Source organism: Penicillium mononematosum (assembly GCF_028829835.1).
Source record: "Penicillium mononematosum strain IBT 11891 chromosome Unknown utg000005l:1.0-9366267.0:1.0-9372171.0, whole genome shotgun sequence".
NCBI classification, from domain to species: Eukaryota; Fungi; Ascomycota; class Eurotiomycetes; order Eurotiales; family Aspergillaceae; genus Penicillium; species Penicillium mononematosum.
Window position 1 is genome coordinate 6,694,443 of NW_026643275.1, and position 14,777 is coordinate 6,709,219.

Consider the following 14,777-nt stretch of genomic DNA (forward strand, 5'->3'; position numbering starts at 1 on the left):
CTTATCCTCCACTGATCGACTTTCCCGCTGCGGCTCAGCGTCATTTCGCTTCACCTCTTTTCCCCTCTCTTAACCGCTGGCCTTCTTGCTAGGTTTCACTGTACGATTCCCTTTTATTTTAAGGCCCTTTTCCTTTTGCCCTTTATTTTATTTTATTTTATATATTTGTGGTTTTTCTTTTTCAAACGCCATCTATCCAGCCTGCAGTGCATAGGGATGCGTTTGCTGCACCACCCCAGCCTCCACCTTTCTGTACGTCCTAACGCACTTCTTCTCTCTCAACCCCCCCCCCATCCCTCGACTGTCTGAGACTTTGAACTTTCTTTCCCCCTACCTTCATCCGGCTTCGGCCTTATTTTTATCATTCAATGCGCTCCAATTTGAGAGTTTCTTCTTCAATGACATGATTCCTGCATGACCTTGAAACGAAAACTTACGCATTTCTGTTTAGTGCCACTGAAGCTTCCCAGACTTTGATGTGTTCGACGATTGTTAATGATCTTGATGACTATTGTGCTTCTCTGAATTCGTCTTTTTCAAAAAGTCTTTGCTGCGCTTCTGTCTAGGCCTTCCGAGTCTTTACGAAAGGTTTACGACTTACTACGAAGCTTCACAACGATATTGCACGCCCCCTGCATTGCCTGCGTCTTGCATCACTTGCTATATACTTTTTTTTTTGTGAACGTTTGATTCTGAAAGCGCTTTGAATATTTCGTTTGCAACTCTTTGGCTTTCTTTTTTGTTCCGTGCAACGTTCGCAAGGTCCTGTGGTTTTCCAACGATTCTGCAGCCTATATTGATAGCACGACGGACGACATTTACGACGTCCGCTGCTCGCTTCATCTCTCTATTCTAAACCGTTTATCCGTGCAACCGAAAAGCTGGAGCTGCCATCGATCTCGCAGGTCCATACCCGCGGTCCTGCTGACATCCCCTGGTACAACCCTCACGCGGCGGAACGACCGTTATTGCCCGGCGACAAACTCCCCGCTCTCAGCCTGCCAACAGCCACCCAGGGCCTCTCCCGAACCGCCTATCCAGACCCGTCTGTGACCAATTCCACCAACTCTAGCGCTCGCACGAGTCTGTCTGGTGCTTCTGTGCCTGTCAACGAACCTAGGAGCCCCCCGTCCTCCGCGGACCTGTCTGGGACCCAGGGCCGGCTTTCATTAGATTCTTCCGCCCCGACTGAATACAGTCTCCCGCCTTCGGTGAACGAAGGGTACTATCCTAGCCCGACTTCTCTCGGCAGCATGAACCAGACCCAGCCGTATATGGATGTCCACTCGCACATGTCTTCTGCTCAGTCATACGCTCCTCAAGGCGCAACCGCAGGCGCAATGTCCCAGTATCAGTACCACGGACAACCCCCTGTGATGCAGCCCGCGTCTTCTTACGCCCCGGCTGCTTACCCCCAATATGGATACCCCACTGGCGTCACTTCACCGCCAACAGGACACCCACCAAGCTCCATGGGTGGCCAGATGCCGGCTCAGCTGCTGCCGTTGCCTGGTAAGCTCCAAAGCCAGAATGTGATCGATGATTATTCTGATCGTTATCAAGTGAGCAATCACGCCGTGGCGCCTCCGAGCGGATATGGGAACAGTACTGGTGCTCCGCTACAAGGGTTCGTATTTGATGGTACTGGTCAAGTTGCTCCTCCGGGAGCAAAGCCGCGAGTGACAGCCACATTATGGGAAGATGAGGGGAGCCTCTGCTACCAGGTGGAAGCGAAGGGGGTGTGTGTAGCTCGACGAGAGGGTAAGTTCATTCTTTGGAAAAAGGTCAATTTGAAAACTGTTCACTGACTTGTTTTTCTTTTTTCTTAACCTTCCAGACAACCACATGATTAATGGTACAAAGCTGCTAAATGTAGCTGGCATGACCCGTGGTCGACGTGATGGAATTCTCAAAAGTGAAAAGCTTCGCCATGTTGTGAAAATTGGACCGATGCATTTAAAAGGTGTCTGGTATGTATTTTGATCCCACAGAGCACGCGCAGCATCAGTCGCTAATTTTTTACTCTTCAGGATCCCATTTGAGCGTGCTCTGGAATTTGCCAACAAGGAGAAGATCACCGATCTATTGTACCCACTCTTTGTGCATAATATTGGTGGTCTTCTATACCACCCGGCCAACCAGACTCGGACAAACATGGTAGTGCAAGAGTCCCAGCAGCGGCGTTTGGAAGGCCCTCCGCCGGGTCCCCAGCGCACGCCGTCTGGCTCTCAGCAAGCCCCGATTCACCATCACCACCCCTCTTTGCAGACCCCCATGTCTTCTCATATGTCGCAAGGCCAAATGAATGGCCAGCCTGGCTCCAGACCAGGCCTCGAGCGTGCCAACACGTTTCCCACACCGCCAGCCAGCGCATCCAGCATGATGAATCAAGGCAGCTCATACGAATGGGGCGGACAAGTGCCACACACACAGCCCCTGTCCATCGACACTACACTGAGCAACCAGCGCTCAATGCCAACCACCCCCGCAACCACCCCGCCGGGCAACAACATGCAGGGTTTGCCAGCCTACCAAGGCCAAGGATACGACAGCTCCAAGCCCTACTATTCCGCGGCGCCACAAACGCACGCCCAATACGCGCCGCACACCCCGCTCACCCAATCAGGGATGTCCAGCTACGGCCAACCCCTGCCCGGCGGGTACATGAAAAGCGAGATGGCGCCACCAAACCCACGCCCGGGCGTCTCCGAGCCCGAAACCTCCGAGCGCGACTCAAACCGCTACAGCCAGAGCAATGGACCCGGCGAGACCGTCGCCGAGCACGACCAGGAGTACATGCAAGACCACAACGCCGGCTACAACTCCAACCGTGGCTCCTACACCTACACCACCAACCCTTCCGTCAGTTCCCTCACCGGCGAACACTCCCAGCTTACCCCGGAGATGACTAGCTCCCCGAGCCAGCAAAACGGCTCCGGTCGTATGACCCCGCGCACGGGCGCCGGCCCCCCTCCTCACTGGGCTTCGGGGTATAACACTCCTCCTCGTCCTGCCGCCACTACCCTGTACAACGCTGTCAGCGACACGCGCGGTACCCCGGCCAACGGTGCTTCGGACCCTTACTCCATGGCCTCAACCACGGCCCCAGTCTACCCGACTGGAAATGGCTCGCTGAGTGCGGGCAGCAAGCGTATGCGTGAGGATGACGATATCCGTCCCGAGAGTACGGCTGAGTACGAGACCTCGAAGCGCCGCAAGACCATCACCGATGCTACCCTCGGTGGTCCGGTCGGTGGTCCGCCTATCCTTCAACCGATGAAGCCTAGCGGGGTCATGGCTCGTCATCGGTGAGTTGTGTCTGATTCGATTGTGGCCTCTAGTTAGCTTTCAGCTTGTTTTGATTCTTGTTTTTCGATTTTCTTCGGGTCTTCTTTGGTATTTGCTGGATTTTGTTTTTTTTCCTGTTGGTCTATTTCTCGGTCGGAGTTTGTTTTTTCATGATAGACTGCGCATGCACAACCCGCATGGCGCGCCGTGGTCTTGTCTGGGTCTCGCGAACATGTGGAGATCGACAGGCGCGGCGGTGTCGACACGAAACGAAGCTCATTTGTCTCTGCGTTTTTGTTTTCAGGAAGAAATCTCTGTTTTCGAGACTATCTAACTTTGGGGAGGAGAACTAGGCGCAAGATCTCTTCACGGTCCAACATTAGAGCAATGTTGAAAGACTTGTCACTTGTTGAAGACTTGGATAGTGATGCAAACCTCGATGACTACGATGTGACGAATCTCTTATGAACGAATTTTCTTTGTGTGATGACTTGGGCCATCTTAACGAGTTTTTCTTTTTCCTTTTTTGCTTTCTTGGGTTTTGAAAAGGATGTGGCATGGCCTTTGGTTTTACTCCCCTCTCTACTTTCTGCTTTTGCCACTCTACTAGAGAGATGATTATGGTAATGAACGGTTATGAACTCTGGGTCTTTAGCGACATACAACGTTGGTTTTGGTCCGGAATGGATTGTTCTTTTTCCAACTGCTTTTCTATTGTAGAAGTGAATTTCCCTTTCGACTTTTGCCTTGGATTTAGTGTAATACATCGTCCTGTAACCTCCAATCCCGACACACAAGACCCGACCTCGCCCTCTTAGAGTACCTATCCTTCCGATACAATTAGGTTTAACGTGGATTAAAAAGGGCTACAATTGAATAATAAAAGGACAAATAGAGGGCTAGATTACACGGAGGTCTCTTCTTTGCTAGTAGAAATGGTGTATAAGTCATCGGTATCACCGACGAGAAGTCCACCGGCATGTCCTTCCTCGATCTTACGGGTCGTCTCCGGCGACAACCACACATACCTCTCTCTACTTGTCCTGGGCGCGGTTGTCCACCATCGTAGATACCCACAAAGCCATAGTCATCATACATCTCGGATGGTCTAACAACGCTACAGACCACGTTTGTCGTTGGCTCGAGATCGATCTCCAGAGTCGCTCGCGTCCCATCAAGCGATGGAAGAATTTCCTCCTGCCAGCCCTGCTCTGCTGCCCGGTTTTCCATGTCTTGGACATAGAATGGATTCTCCCTTCTCCGAGCAATTTGTAAGAGACTTTCTGTCGGTGCATGTGCAGGCTGGAGGGCTCTATACGTCGCTTCGTCGTCAGACATGACACACGTAATGGAAATCTGCGGGAGCATGGATGGACACTTGACGGCAAAATTGTGTAGCGTGTTCTTGTAAGGCTTCAATGGCCACCATATCATCTAGGGAGATACTGTGAGTTGTTGCTAAAGTCAGCAATATCATTGACCATGACACGGCGGGTGTTGATAGCAATGCGAATGGTGCAATAGTTGGCTTCGTTAGATGCAAGTGCACTTAATGAGCGACATGGGAGGAGTGCTCTGCTAGGGTTGACTTCAAGCTGGTCGGCCCGCCGTCTAGCAAACATTGTGTTATGATGAATTCCGCGAAGGATGCAATAGGACTTGGTGGTGCTTCTGAGCCTTCGGGGGTGCAATGAGTCGGACATATCTATCCACATTTCCGTCGTATGCAGCCATCTGTGTGAGAACGGTCTTTTCAAACGGAAGATCAGATGGAAGAGGACTCCAAAACAGATTAGCCTCTTCTGGGCCGAGTTCAAAATGCAAGTCATCTTTCTTTCCTCAATGTGAATGAAGCCATCCTCTTCAATATCTATATCGTCTGGAGACGTGTCTGGGGGATTCTGAGGAGGCATAAGAGAAGTACGAAGTCCACTAATGATCGCCCGGCGATGTCAGATGGGTCTAGGTCCTGTGGGACTCTCCTTCCCCTCCATCGCGGCGACGCATTGGTCATGATCATATTCTGAGAAAGACTGGCTTCCTAGGTCATCATCTGTTCCACTGTCTGATCCACTTGAGCTTGGCATGTTTGTTCGATACCGCTGCAGGCCACTGAGGAGTTTCCACTGGTAGGTTTCCCAGACGGTTGAGAGATGAATAGATGGAGAGTAGAGGGCAATGAGAGCTGGAAGCCAGAGTATTTCGGAAGCATAGGAGGACCGGACATCGAATGGCGCATAATGACAAATCGTGCATGGATAAGATAATAAAAGTACCACCTGAGTCATTGTACATGTAAACGGCCCCGGGGACCTGTGGGTTTCCTTTTCGAGTTAGTTTTGCCTTTTCGGTTTAGCGTCCGTCGCGTAACCTTGGAACCTTCAAAGGTTCAACAGACCTCCCTTCTGTTACCTACCCAGGTACAACTTGTTAGGAATCCGCAGGAAGTGAGATAGCCTTGATTATCGGAGAACAGAGATACCTCCCATTGCCAAATGGTCAAGAGAAAATGACAGGGCGGTCTCTACAAGCAACCTACGGCAGCCTGAACAATTGCTCGGCCGATCTGACTAGGATAGCCTGGAGCGAAGGGCTGAAGAAAATGATACCGCTGAAGACGTAATACAAAGAGCGGTTCAGAATTTTCAATATAAGATGGAGGCAAGAGCTCTTGCTTTGATCCGAGCACGTTCCAAAGGACCACATGCTTTGACAGACGATGTAGTGTAGCGAAGGAAAATGATTGAAGATTCAGCTTTGGCCGAACAGAAAAAGGCTTGCATCCTGCAAATTACGTCCGCTCCATCCACTTCTGCAGAACAGCAGCAACTTGCAAACTATTCTTCTCCATGAACACCATATGTCCATTTCCATGGATGCCGATATCCGCCAGCTGCAGATGTTCCGCCGGGACACCTGCCTGTTGCAGGAACTTGACTGTGCACCAGTCATAAGGCGCGTGGTAGGAGGATTCGGTCGTCAGGACCAGGATGGGCACCCCGGCGAGATTGACGAGCTGTCTCGGTGCGGGGGAATCGGCCTGGATTACGCAGTCGGAGTACAGCGACGAGTTGGAAGGAATGACGTGTTTCACGAGCTCGACTGGATCGGCCAGGGCTGGTGAGTAGGTTAGCGGGATATCGGTAAGCCCATAGACGCGCGTGGAAGAATTGCTGAAGACAGCGTCCTGGAAAGGAGGACCAGTCGGTTCGATTGAAACGATGGAGTGGACGAGATTCGGGCGCACATCCGCAAGGAGCCAGGGAATAGTTCCGCCCTGGGAGTGCGCGAGGAGAATGACTGGGGATCCAATGGTGTCGAGCAGGGCGGCGCCGGCGGCCTGGACGGTCGATTGCTGGTGGGTTGCTGAACTGAGGAACTCGACCGTCGAGGAATAGTAATTGTCGAAATTTGGGTCGCCCATGACGCCCGTCCCGTTCCATTGGGTGTGCAGGGAGGCCTGCGGCCAGAGGTTGTACAGTTTGGGCGCGGTGAAGCGCTGCTGCAGCAGCTCGGCGCTGTAGGTGTTCATTGTCCCATTGCCGGGGAACCAGGCACTGCGGCCGCGGAAGGTTTGGTCGATGATATAGCATGCATATCCTTGAGAGAGAAAGTAAGAGGCCCAGCCTTCCCTCCGTCAGGCTTGTTGAGCCAATTCTGCCAGCATCACGGTTAACCTCTGAAAAGGGGAGAGGTGTTCTTCAAATGATACATACAGTGCCTGTTTGAGCTTGTCCATGGATGAAGACAATTGGATACGGCTTCGTAACACCCGCAGCCGGAGTCAGTTTTTCCACGTACATCTGATCTGCGAAGACATGCTGGCCAGCACTATTCAGAATGTATTGTCCTCCAACATACATGTACGATCGCTGGGCTGGCGTCTCACCGCGCCAGCCTGAAGCTGTAGCAACAATTGCCCAGATCAATAATAATAATGTCCTCATATACATCTTGAGAGGATGTCAAAGCAGGGGTCGAACATGAAACGAGAACAAGGTTCATGGGGAGATTATGTAGGACGGGGCTAATCAAATCAAGAGCCCCAGTGGTTTTGCCGAATTTCCTCCGTCGGGCTTTTTAATCTTGTTAACCCCGGAAATACGAGGAAGAAGCGAAGAAATGGAAGAGAAATAGAATTTGAACTTTGCCAAGTGAACCTTGACTTTCGCTTGTCTACAAAAGCTGGGAAATAAGTAAAATTAGTTGAATCCTTTAAGATTTCTTTTTATGTAATAATGTCCGGTGGTTATTCAAAGTCCTCCCATCATCTTTTGATATAGTTTGTCCCCGTCTCAGTGTTGCCCTGAAATGCTCTGAATGCCATGGATTCCACCCTCATCATTCTTTGGGTGTTTACCTGGCTGGCAATCGGCTTGATTGTGCTTCGGCTGCTACTGCGAAAGTTGAAAGGACGCCAGTTCATCCAGGGCGATTATTTTGCAATGGGAGCGATTCTCTGTGCACTCGTACGCCTCGCCTTGGTCCATGTTATTCTCATCTGGGGAACCAACAATATGTCCACCACGTTCAGACGCTCGCACAATTTCACCCCCGAGGAGATCCGTCACAGAGAGATTGCGAGCAAATTTGTGCTCGCCAATCGAGTCTTCTATAATTCCTAGTACGTAGGTTGAATGGAACTGCAGGGTCGTCCCGCTATTTCTTTTCTCATGTTTCTTTTTTAGTCTCTGGTTGCAAAAATTGGTCCTGCTTGATACCTACCGCAGACTGCTCACCAACCTCCGCTGGGAGAAGGCCACGATGATCTCATATATTGGGATATTCGCAGCCACTTATGTGACCGTACAAATTGTGACTTTCACAGAGTGCGACCCATTCAACCATTACTGGATGGTATTGCCGGATCCTGGTATTCCTTTCCTTCTTCCCTCTTTCATGTTTACTTTTACTTTGATTTATTTTCTAACCAATGTAGGCATATGCTGCCGGGCACAGCTGCAATTGATCGTCCTCGGTATGCCCTCCGTCTGGAAGATCGTTTCAATGTATAGCTCTAACATTGTAGTTTCATCAGGTGTCCTAAATGTTATCACCGATATTATGCTTATCGCCTTGCCAATTCCAATTCTGGTTCTGGTTAAACGATCCATCATTGAGTAAGCTTGGCCCGAGTTATATCAACACATGCATATCTTTGACGCGTTCTCTCCAGAAAAATCCAGCTAGCGGCCCTCTTCGCCGTCGGTCTTTTCATTGTCGCAATCACTATTGCTAGACTACCCCAAAACGCCAAAAACTCCACTGCACAAGTGAACAGAACCACTTGGGCGTCCATTGAGTTACTAGCTGCCGCTGTCGTCGCCAACGCTCCCGTCCTATACGGACTTCTCAAGGGGCAGAGCGAAAGGTCCAAGAACGCAGCATCAGGAGCTGGATCAACTGGACCGTCGCAAGGAATTCAAAAGAGACCAGCAAATGAGCCCGAATTCGAACTGCAAAGGACCCGTCATAGTAAGAGAGGGTCTGCTCTTGGTTCAAGGATATCATCTAGGAATTATTTGGAGATCGATGGCGAAAGTAGTCAGTCGTTGACTCGAAGACTGGAAAATTAGTATCGGTATGTCTATTTCAACCAAAACACTTATCAATTAATATGACCTCACACGCATTCAAGAGGGACAAGATATAGTTTGGCTATACTACATAGGTAGAGTCACGAAGTTCCAAGGTTGGTGCTGTATGCTGGTCGCATTCAGTGTTGGCTTATTGTCTTGCATTTACTGGCTGTTGGAGCCAGGAGCTTGCGAGGCGTTAGGACGCTGGCCTTGTTGCATATGAGAAATCACACTGCAAACAACTTCCGCATAAAAAGGATGACACCAGTAAGGTAATCGGGCGTGACCGCCCTCGACCCACGCCCGCATCAAGTGCATACGTATACTCTGAAAACAGTACAGTCAAGGAAAACACCTGATGGTGGTTCAGCACGAGGTTCGCGGTTTCAAACCACCACTCAAGGTCGACTAGAAGAGGGGGGGAATGTTAATCCTTTCTGACCTCGCTTGAATGTAATTATTGGTAAGAAGAAGCAGAAGAGGGCCAGGGAAGGCCTAACGAGTGCAAGTGCACAGGACAACCAGAGACTACTAGGTAGTAAGGCACCAATTTAGTGCCTCAGGCGCTGGGGTTATGCAACCTTGTTAAAGCGCTCAGGACAGTCTAACCCAAAGTAGCAAAACCAAAACATCCGAACCATGGTTCTTTCCACTTGACGACTTCCAAGGTTCTTGCCCAAATTTCAACTCAAACACAACCACATCCCAGACCACTTCATCCCGGCCAACGTGGCCCTTAAATCATGAATGGGAACCCGCGCTGCCAAGCCGCCAAACTGCAGGAGCCAATCATGGACAACGACCGACCAGAACGAGAACGACCTGCAAAACCACAACTCCCAGAACCCCGAAATCACCTTCATTTCGATCCCTGGCAGTCAGCCTCAACAGGACACCAGCGCGCAGATGAAGGCGGCAGTTTCCTCGGTTCAACCTCATGGCGAGATGCTCGCTCGGCAAAATTGACCATGCAGTATCGAAGTGGGGATTGCCTTCCAGGGCGGGGAACGGGACCGGGAACAGCAAGCAAGACCACGCAAAAGTCCACCCTTGTACCCGGTGCATTCGATGGAAAATGCGCGTCCCAGTCACCGCCTAAAGCCCCCGCTTCCGGTAAATGGGCTATGGTAGCCGGGGATGTGGCTAAGCGGAATGATCTCGGCGTTCGGGATATCCGGTCATTTATGGGTGTGAGCAAGAGGAAGGCCGTGGATGAATTCGAAAAGGAGACTAAGGCGGAGACGAAGAAGCCTAGGACTGTTGTTGGGGGGAACGGGAGTCTAAGTCCGGCTCTATATGCAAAGGAAATGGACAAGGAAACGGAAAAGTCTGAAATAGAAGACAACCCCCAACCCGAGTCCCGCTCTGGCACCGGCCTCGATCTGAAAGCGACTTCACGTATCTTCGCTGGTGTCTCGATCTTCATAAATGGCTCTACGCTCCCCCAGATATCGGAGTACAAACTCAAACATCTACTCGCTTCGAATGGCGCCAAGACCTCCATCTATATGGCCCGGAAGACGGTGACGCATATTCTCGTTGGACAGCCCAATACCGGATCTGGGGCTGGAACGGCTGTGTCTGGTGCAGGGGGAGGCCTTGCGGCGAGTAAGCTTCAGCAGGAAATTGCCCGTGGGGGATGGAAAGGTGTGAAGGTCGTTAGTGTGGACTGGTATGTATATGGCGTTGAATGACCGACGAGTGATCCTTTCTGACGTTGAACTTGTTATCACTAGGGCTCTCGAGAGTATCAAAGCTGGGCGTCGTCTTGCGGAGTCTCGTTTCCCTGGTATGCATGTTGCTGCCAAGGGGCAGCGGAGTGTTGCTGGTATGTTTGGTGTGCAAGGGGTGAAGTGATCTTCTCTTCCATGGATATGGTTTGTATTCAGCGACTTCTTTTTCCTCTTTTTGGTTTGCATTGCATTGCATTGCGTGTGGCATTTTGCCGTCGATGGCGTTTTGGATAGAGTCATGGTTTTCCGTTAATCTTCTGGGTTAGGATGAGGAATCCTCCAGCTGCATGCACTTATGATACCCAATGATCTATGATCACATCGAATCTAATCTGATCGTTCTGGCTATTGAACATCTGGTTTGGAATTTCTCTTCGTTCAATTGACTAATACACTACCGCTGTCGATATAGCTTATGATGGAAGTTGACTTCCAGTACATTAATTTCCACTTGACACTTAGACGTGAAGTTCATTTCATTAATCGATCATACACCATCATCATAGCATCCATTATATACACAATCAAAATCGAAACCCAATGACATGTACATGTACATGTACAGACAGGTGATAAAACAGGGTTCGATCGAACACAAAATAATCCAAAAAATACAGAAAAGAAAAGAAATAACAACAATATCTCCAAATAAGCGCCATAGCCATGCAAATATAATGCGAAGAAAACAGGATATATGCATCACAAATTAGCCCCAAGATGGCTATATAAGCCAGGTGGATCGTGCAGCTTTCTCACATTCACCTGAATGAACTCCCCCTCCCTCCGCGTGTGGCATATGTCTCGCCGTCATGACTGCTGTTGTCAGACATATGCCGACGCCAGCCACTCTGTTGACGAGTCGGGTAGGCAGGCGGAGGGTCATTGGGATCTTCTATCTCGCTGGAGAGGGTCGTTACCATATCGGATTCTGAAGAGACTGATCTCAAGGCCGGTACATTGATTGCGGTGGGCATGAGGTCGAGGGTGGTGGTGGGCGTGATATCAGGGAGTGGCGGGAGGGGGTTTGGATGACGGTGGGTAGAGAAGGAGGATTGGGCTGGAGGCGGGGCGCGAGAATGGGCATGCACAGAAGAGTTTGTCCGTGTGCGAGTTCTGCCGCCACTGCCCCTCGAGGAAGGGTGTCTCCAGCCCTCTTCTTCGTGCGGGATGGGTTCGGGGGACGAGGTGGTTTGTCGGTTGTGTGGGAGGTAGTAGGGGTTGTTGGACTCGGAGTAGTGGTGGTGATTGTCCTCGTAGGCGGGGAACGCGGCTGTGGAAACGTTGCTGGACACGGAGTTGCCGTGTGATCGGCCTGCAAACATGGGCTGAGGCTCGCCAAGCTCTGACTCGGCGCTCGACCAGCGGTCTAGCTTTTCGTTTAGGAGTTCTTCTTCTGGTTGGGAGCGGCGTGAGTCGCCGTGGACGAGACCAAGTGACTCTTCCTCAGTTGCAGACTTGCGCATATCGGCTGCCAGGTGAGTTCGGCGTAGGATGCCACGGGGCGAGCCCGGTGTGGGTTTGACGGAAGATTCGCTGTCGGCCTTCGTACGGCCCATCATGTTGTTGAAAGAGAACTGCCGACGGGCAGTGTTGGCGAGAGGTTCCGGTGTCAGGGATTCAGCCTTTTCGTCTGCCCATGATACAGACCGCAGCGTATCACTACGCCCACGGTTTGCATTGAATGGAACCTCCAAACCCCCAGCCATACCGGCACCATGGTACTCGGCATCAGCATTGCCATTTTGTTGTGCCATGTCTGTCATTCCCACTGATTGCGTGTTGGCGTTGGAGCTTTTCTCGTCTTCTGTATTTACAGCTTTCCATTGGGAAGGATGAAGGACGCTGGTAGCCCGAGACCGAATGCTATCCATGAAAGAATGACCGCTTTGCTTGGTGTTAGGTCGGTGGTTCTCCTCATCCTCAACAGCGGGAAATCGGGACATGCCCCACGGTGGATGTTGCTTGACCGAGGGTGTTCGTGGAGTGATCGGACGTGACATAGTTGGTCCCTCGCCAATAACGGTCTTGCGCCGGCGCAGGCCATCCCATTCAATTATCTCATTCTCGGCCGGTACTTTCAGGGTATCCTCATGTTTGTCATGGAAGAAACGGCGCGCTTCGTCTGTCTCCATAGTGCGGCGAGCAGTTGAAATGCGACGGATGATAGAAGCCGCACCACGAATGGAGTCTGCCTTGGGCTCAGACTCGGGCTCTTCTACCTCGGCAACCTCTCGAATCTGATCCAGATCGCCCTTGAAAATAGCAGCATCGGGCACGTCCTTGGCGGACTTGGATAGCTGCAGCAATACCACACCGGCACAGATTTGCAAGAACCCAATAATCACAGTTGCAATCTGGATTCCGGTACCCTTGAAGCCCTGGAACAGAATGGCGGATGTGATAATGGTGGCGCTAGTGAACATCACATAGTAAGTCGGGGTGACCAGAGCGGCATTAAAAAGATTAAGCGCTTTCTGTATATCGGGGTTAGCATAGCCATGAGACACAAAGCGAGCGAAGACGTACATTGAGATAAATAATCTCGGTCAACAGCGTCCCGATAACGAACACAAACAAGACATAGAGGAACCAATGCTTGAACTGCTCCTGGCCATTAATCTGAGCGAGAATGGCAGATCCCAAGCCCTGGGTAGCCACAACACTCAGTCCACCAACCATGCTGCAAATACTGATATAAACAAACATGCTCGACTTTCCATAGCGTGGACCAGCCCAAAGAGCCGTAAAAGCAGCTCCAACAATGATCACCCCAGCATAGACCAGAAACCCAGGCTGAATAACAAAATGCTGCATACTCTGAATATCCTTGACAGACGACTGCTCAGGCGCATTCATAGCAATAGTCACCGATCCAATAATACAACAGAAACAGCCAACCTTGCCCACGAAACTAAGCCGTTCCTTGAGGAAAATCGCTGACAGAATCGTCGTAATCACAACCGAGAGTGCACCAAGCGGCGTAACCAAAATCGCATCGACAAACGCATACGCTACAAAATTGCAGATCTCTCCAACAATCATCAGCGTCATACCAGTCCACCACCAGAAATTCTTGAGATATCCATATCCCTCACCAGCTTCCTCATTGTACTTCACGTTCGCCTTCAGCAGTCCAATTTTCTTAACCACAAACGAGATACCGATGAAGACGCCCGATGCGACAGCCAGCGATATACCGACGGCCTTGTACACCGGTGGACGGCCTGAGGTTTCCGCGCGTGCGAGAAGGTTGTTTGCATGCGATAAGGCGGAATTGGGATCCATGATTGTGGATATTGGAGATTTAAACCACACTGACCAGCAGTGGGAAGAGGAGGAGAGGTTTGTCGCGGGGACAGAGAGTCGTCCGAAGACGAGACTCGGCGACTATTTGAAACACTTGGTGATGCTGCCACGATATCGATAAAGATTGGGCGTATCGCCGAGGCGACTATCAACGAGGGGCCTGCGTCGTCAACAATGGTTCCGAGTCGAGGTGTCCCAACGACTTTTGTGATAGAGAAATAATTGTGATTTAGAATATTGGCGATCAGGGAATGCTTCTGGAAAATGTCCACGAGGAAAGGAAAAATGTGGGATTCCGCAAGGGGGAAAGTCAGCCGTTGGCGCTATGACTTTCGGTGGCAAATGGCAGGATCAGATTTTGAGGAGAACAAGAAAGTAGAATCTATTTAAGACAAAGAATAGGAGTGAAGAATCGAATAAAAAGTACAAAATTAAAGAAAAAGAAAAAGAAAAGGGGAAGGGGAAGGGGAAGAGGAAGAGATCGAGATGCAAAACAAAGAGGCTGGGCCCATGTGGGGAAAGGAGGTACTGGTACTCCTGGTGAGGCGGGCTGAGCTATGATCGGCAGGTACCTGTACTTTTTGGCCTAAATTGCTTAACTGTGTAGTTTATCCCCCTCGAACAATATAATATCTACATGTAGGTAGTATACGTTGGGATCAACAGGCAATTTACATTGTACAGGAATATCTATGTAGATGAAATTGCCATGCTTGCTTTTTGCTCTCACATAATTACTATACAGACCATCAATTCCCACATTTGGTGTCTCATAAATGTCGTCATTCATTATGCCCGAGCGAGACCAGCACTGGCCATCTCTTCGCAGGGTCAACTAAGATAAAAATCATAAATAGGATCGCATGCACCC

At 50.5% G+C, this 14,777-nt stretch overlaps 5 protein-coding genes across 5 annotated transcripts; 3 read left to right on the forward strand and 2 right to left on the reverse strand.

Annotated features, from left to right (window-relative positions):
- Positions 1–216: 216 nt before the first annotated feature.
- N7519_010712 (KilA-N domain-containing protein) lies at positions 217–3,312 on the forward strand (the record flags this gene model as incomplete). Its single annotated transcript, XM_057297485.1, has 4 exons — positions 217–252; positions 804–1,761; positions 1,838–1,970; positions 2,031–3,312. The coding sequence occupies 4 exons, from the start codon at positions 217–219 to the stop codon at positions 3,310–3,312; spliced, it is 2,409 nt and encodes an 802-aa protein (XP_057145367.1).
- A 2,767-nt stretch (positions 3,313–6,079) lies between these two features.
- N7519_010713 (alpha/beta hydrolase) lies at positions 6,080–7,241 on the reverse strand (the record flags this gene model as incomplete). The annotated part of the gene is made up of 2 exons (XM_057297486.1): positions 6,080–6,920; positions 7,048–7,241. 2 exons carry the CDS (start codon positions 7,239–7,241, stop codon positions 6,080–6,082), a joined length of 1,035 nt encoding a protein of 344 aa, XP_057145368.1.
- A 372-nt stretch (positions 7,242–7,613) lies between these two features.
- N7519_010714 (uncharacterized protein) lies at positions 7,614–8,864 on the forward strand (the record flags this gene model as incomplete). The annotated part of the gene is made up of 5 exons (XM_057297487.1): positions 7,614–7,912; positions 7,977–8,161; positions 8,228–8,266; positions 8,318–8,408; positions 8,465–8,864. 5 exons carry the CDS (start codon positions 7,614–7,616, stop codon positions 8,862–8,864), a joined length of 1,014 nt encoding a protein of 337 aa, XP_057145369.1.
- Positions 8,865–9,610: 746 nt separating this feature from the next.
- N7519_010715 (uncharacterized protein) lies at positions 9,611–10,724 on the forward strand (the record flags this gene model as incomplete). The annotated part of the gene is made up of 2 exons (XM_057297488.1): positions 9,611–10,539; positions 10,604–10,724. The coding sequence occupies 2 exons, from the start codon at positions 9,611–9,613 to the stop codon at positions 10,722–10,724; spliced, it is 1,050 nt and encodes a 349-aa protein (XP_057145370.1).
- Positions 10,725–11,358: 634 nt separating this feature from the next.
- Positions 11,359–13,885, reverse strand: N7519_010716 (DUF803 domain membrane protein; the record flags this gene model as incomplete). Its single annotated transcript, XM_057297489.1, has 2 exons — positions 11,359–13,074; positions 13,127–13,885. The coding sequence occupies 2 exons, from the start codon at positions 13,883–13,885 to the stop codon at positions 11,359–11,361; spliced, it is 2,475 nt and encodes an 824-aa protein (XP_057145371.1).
- Positions 13,886–14,777: the final 892 nt, after the last annotated feature.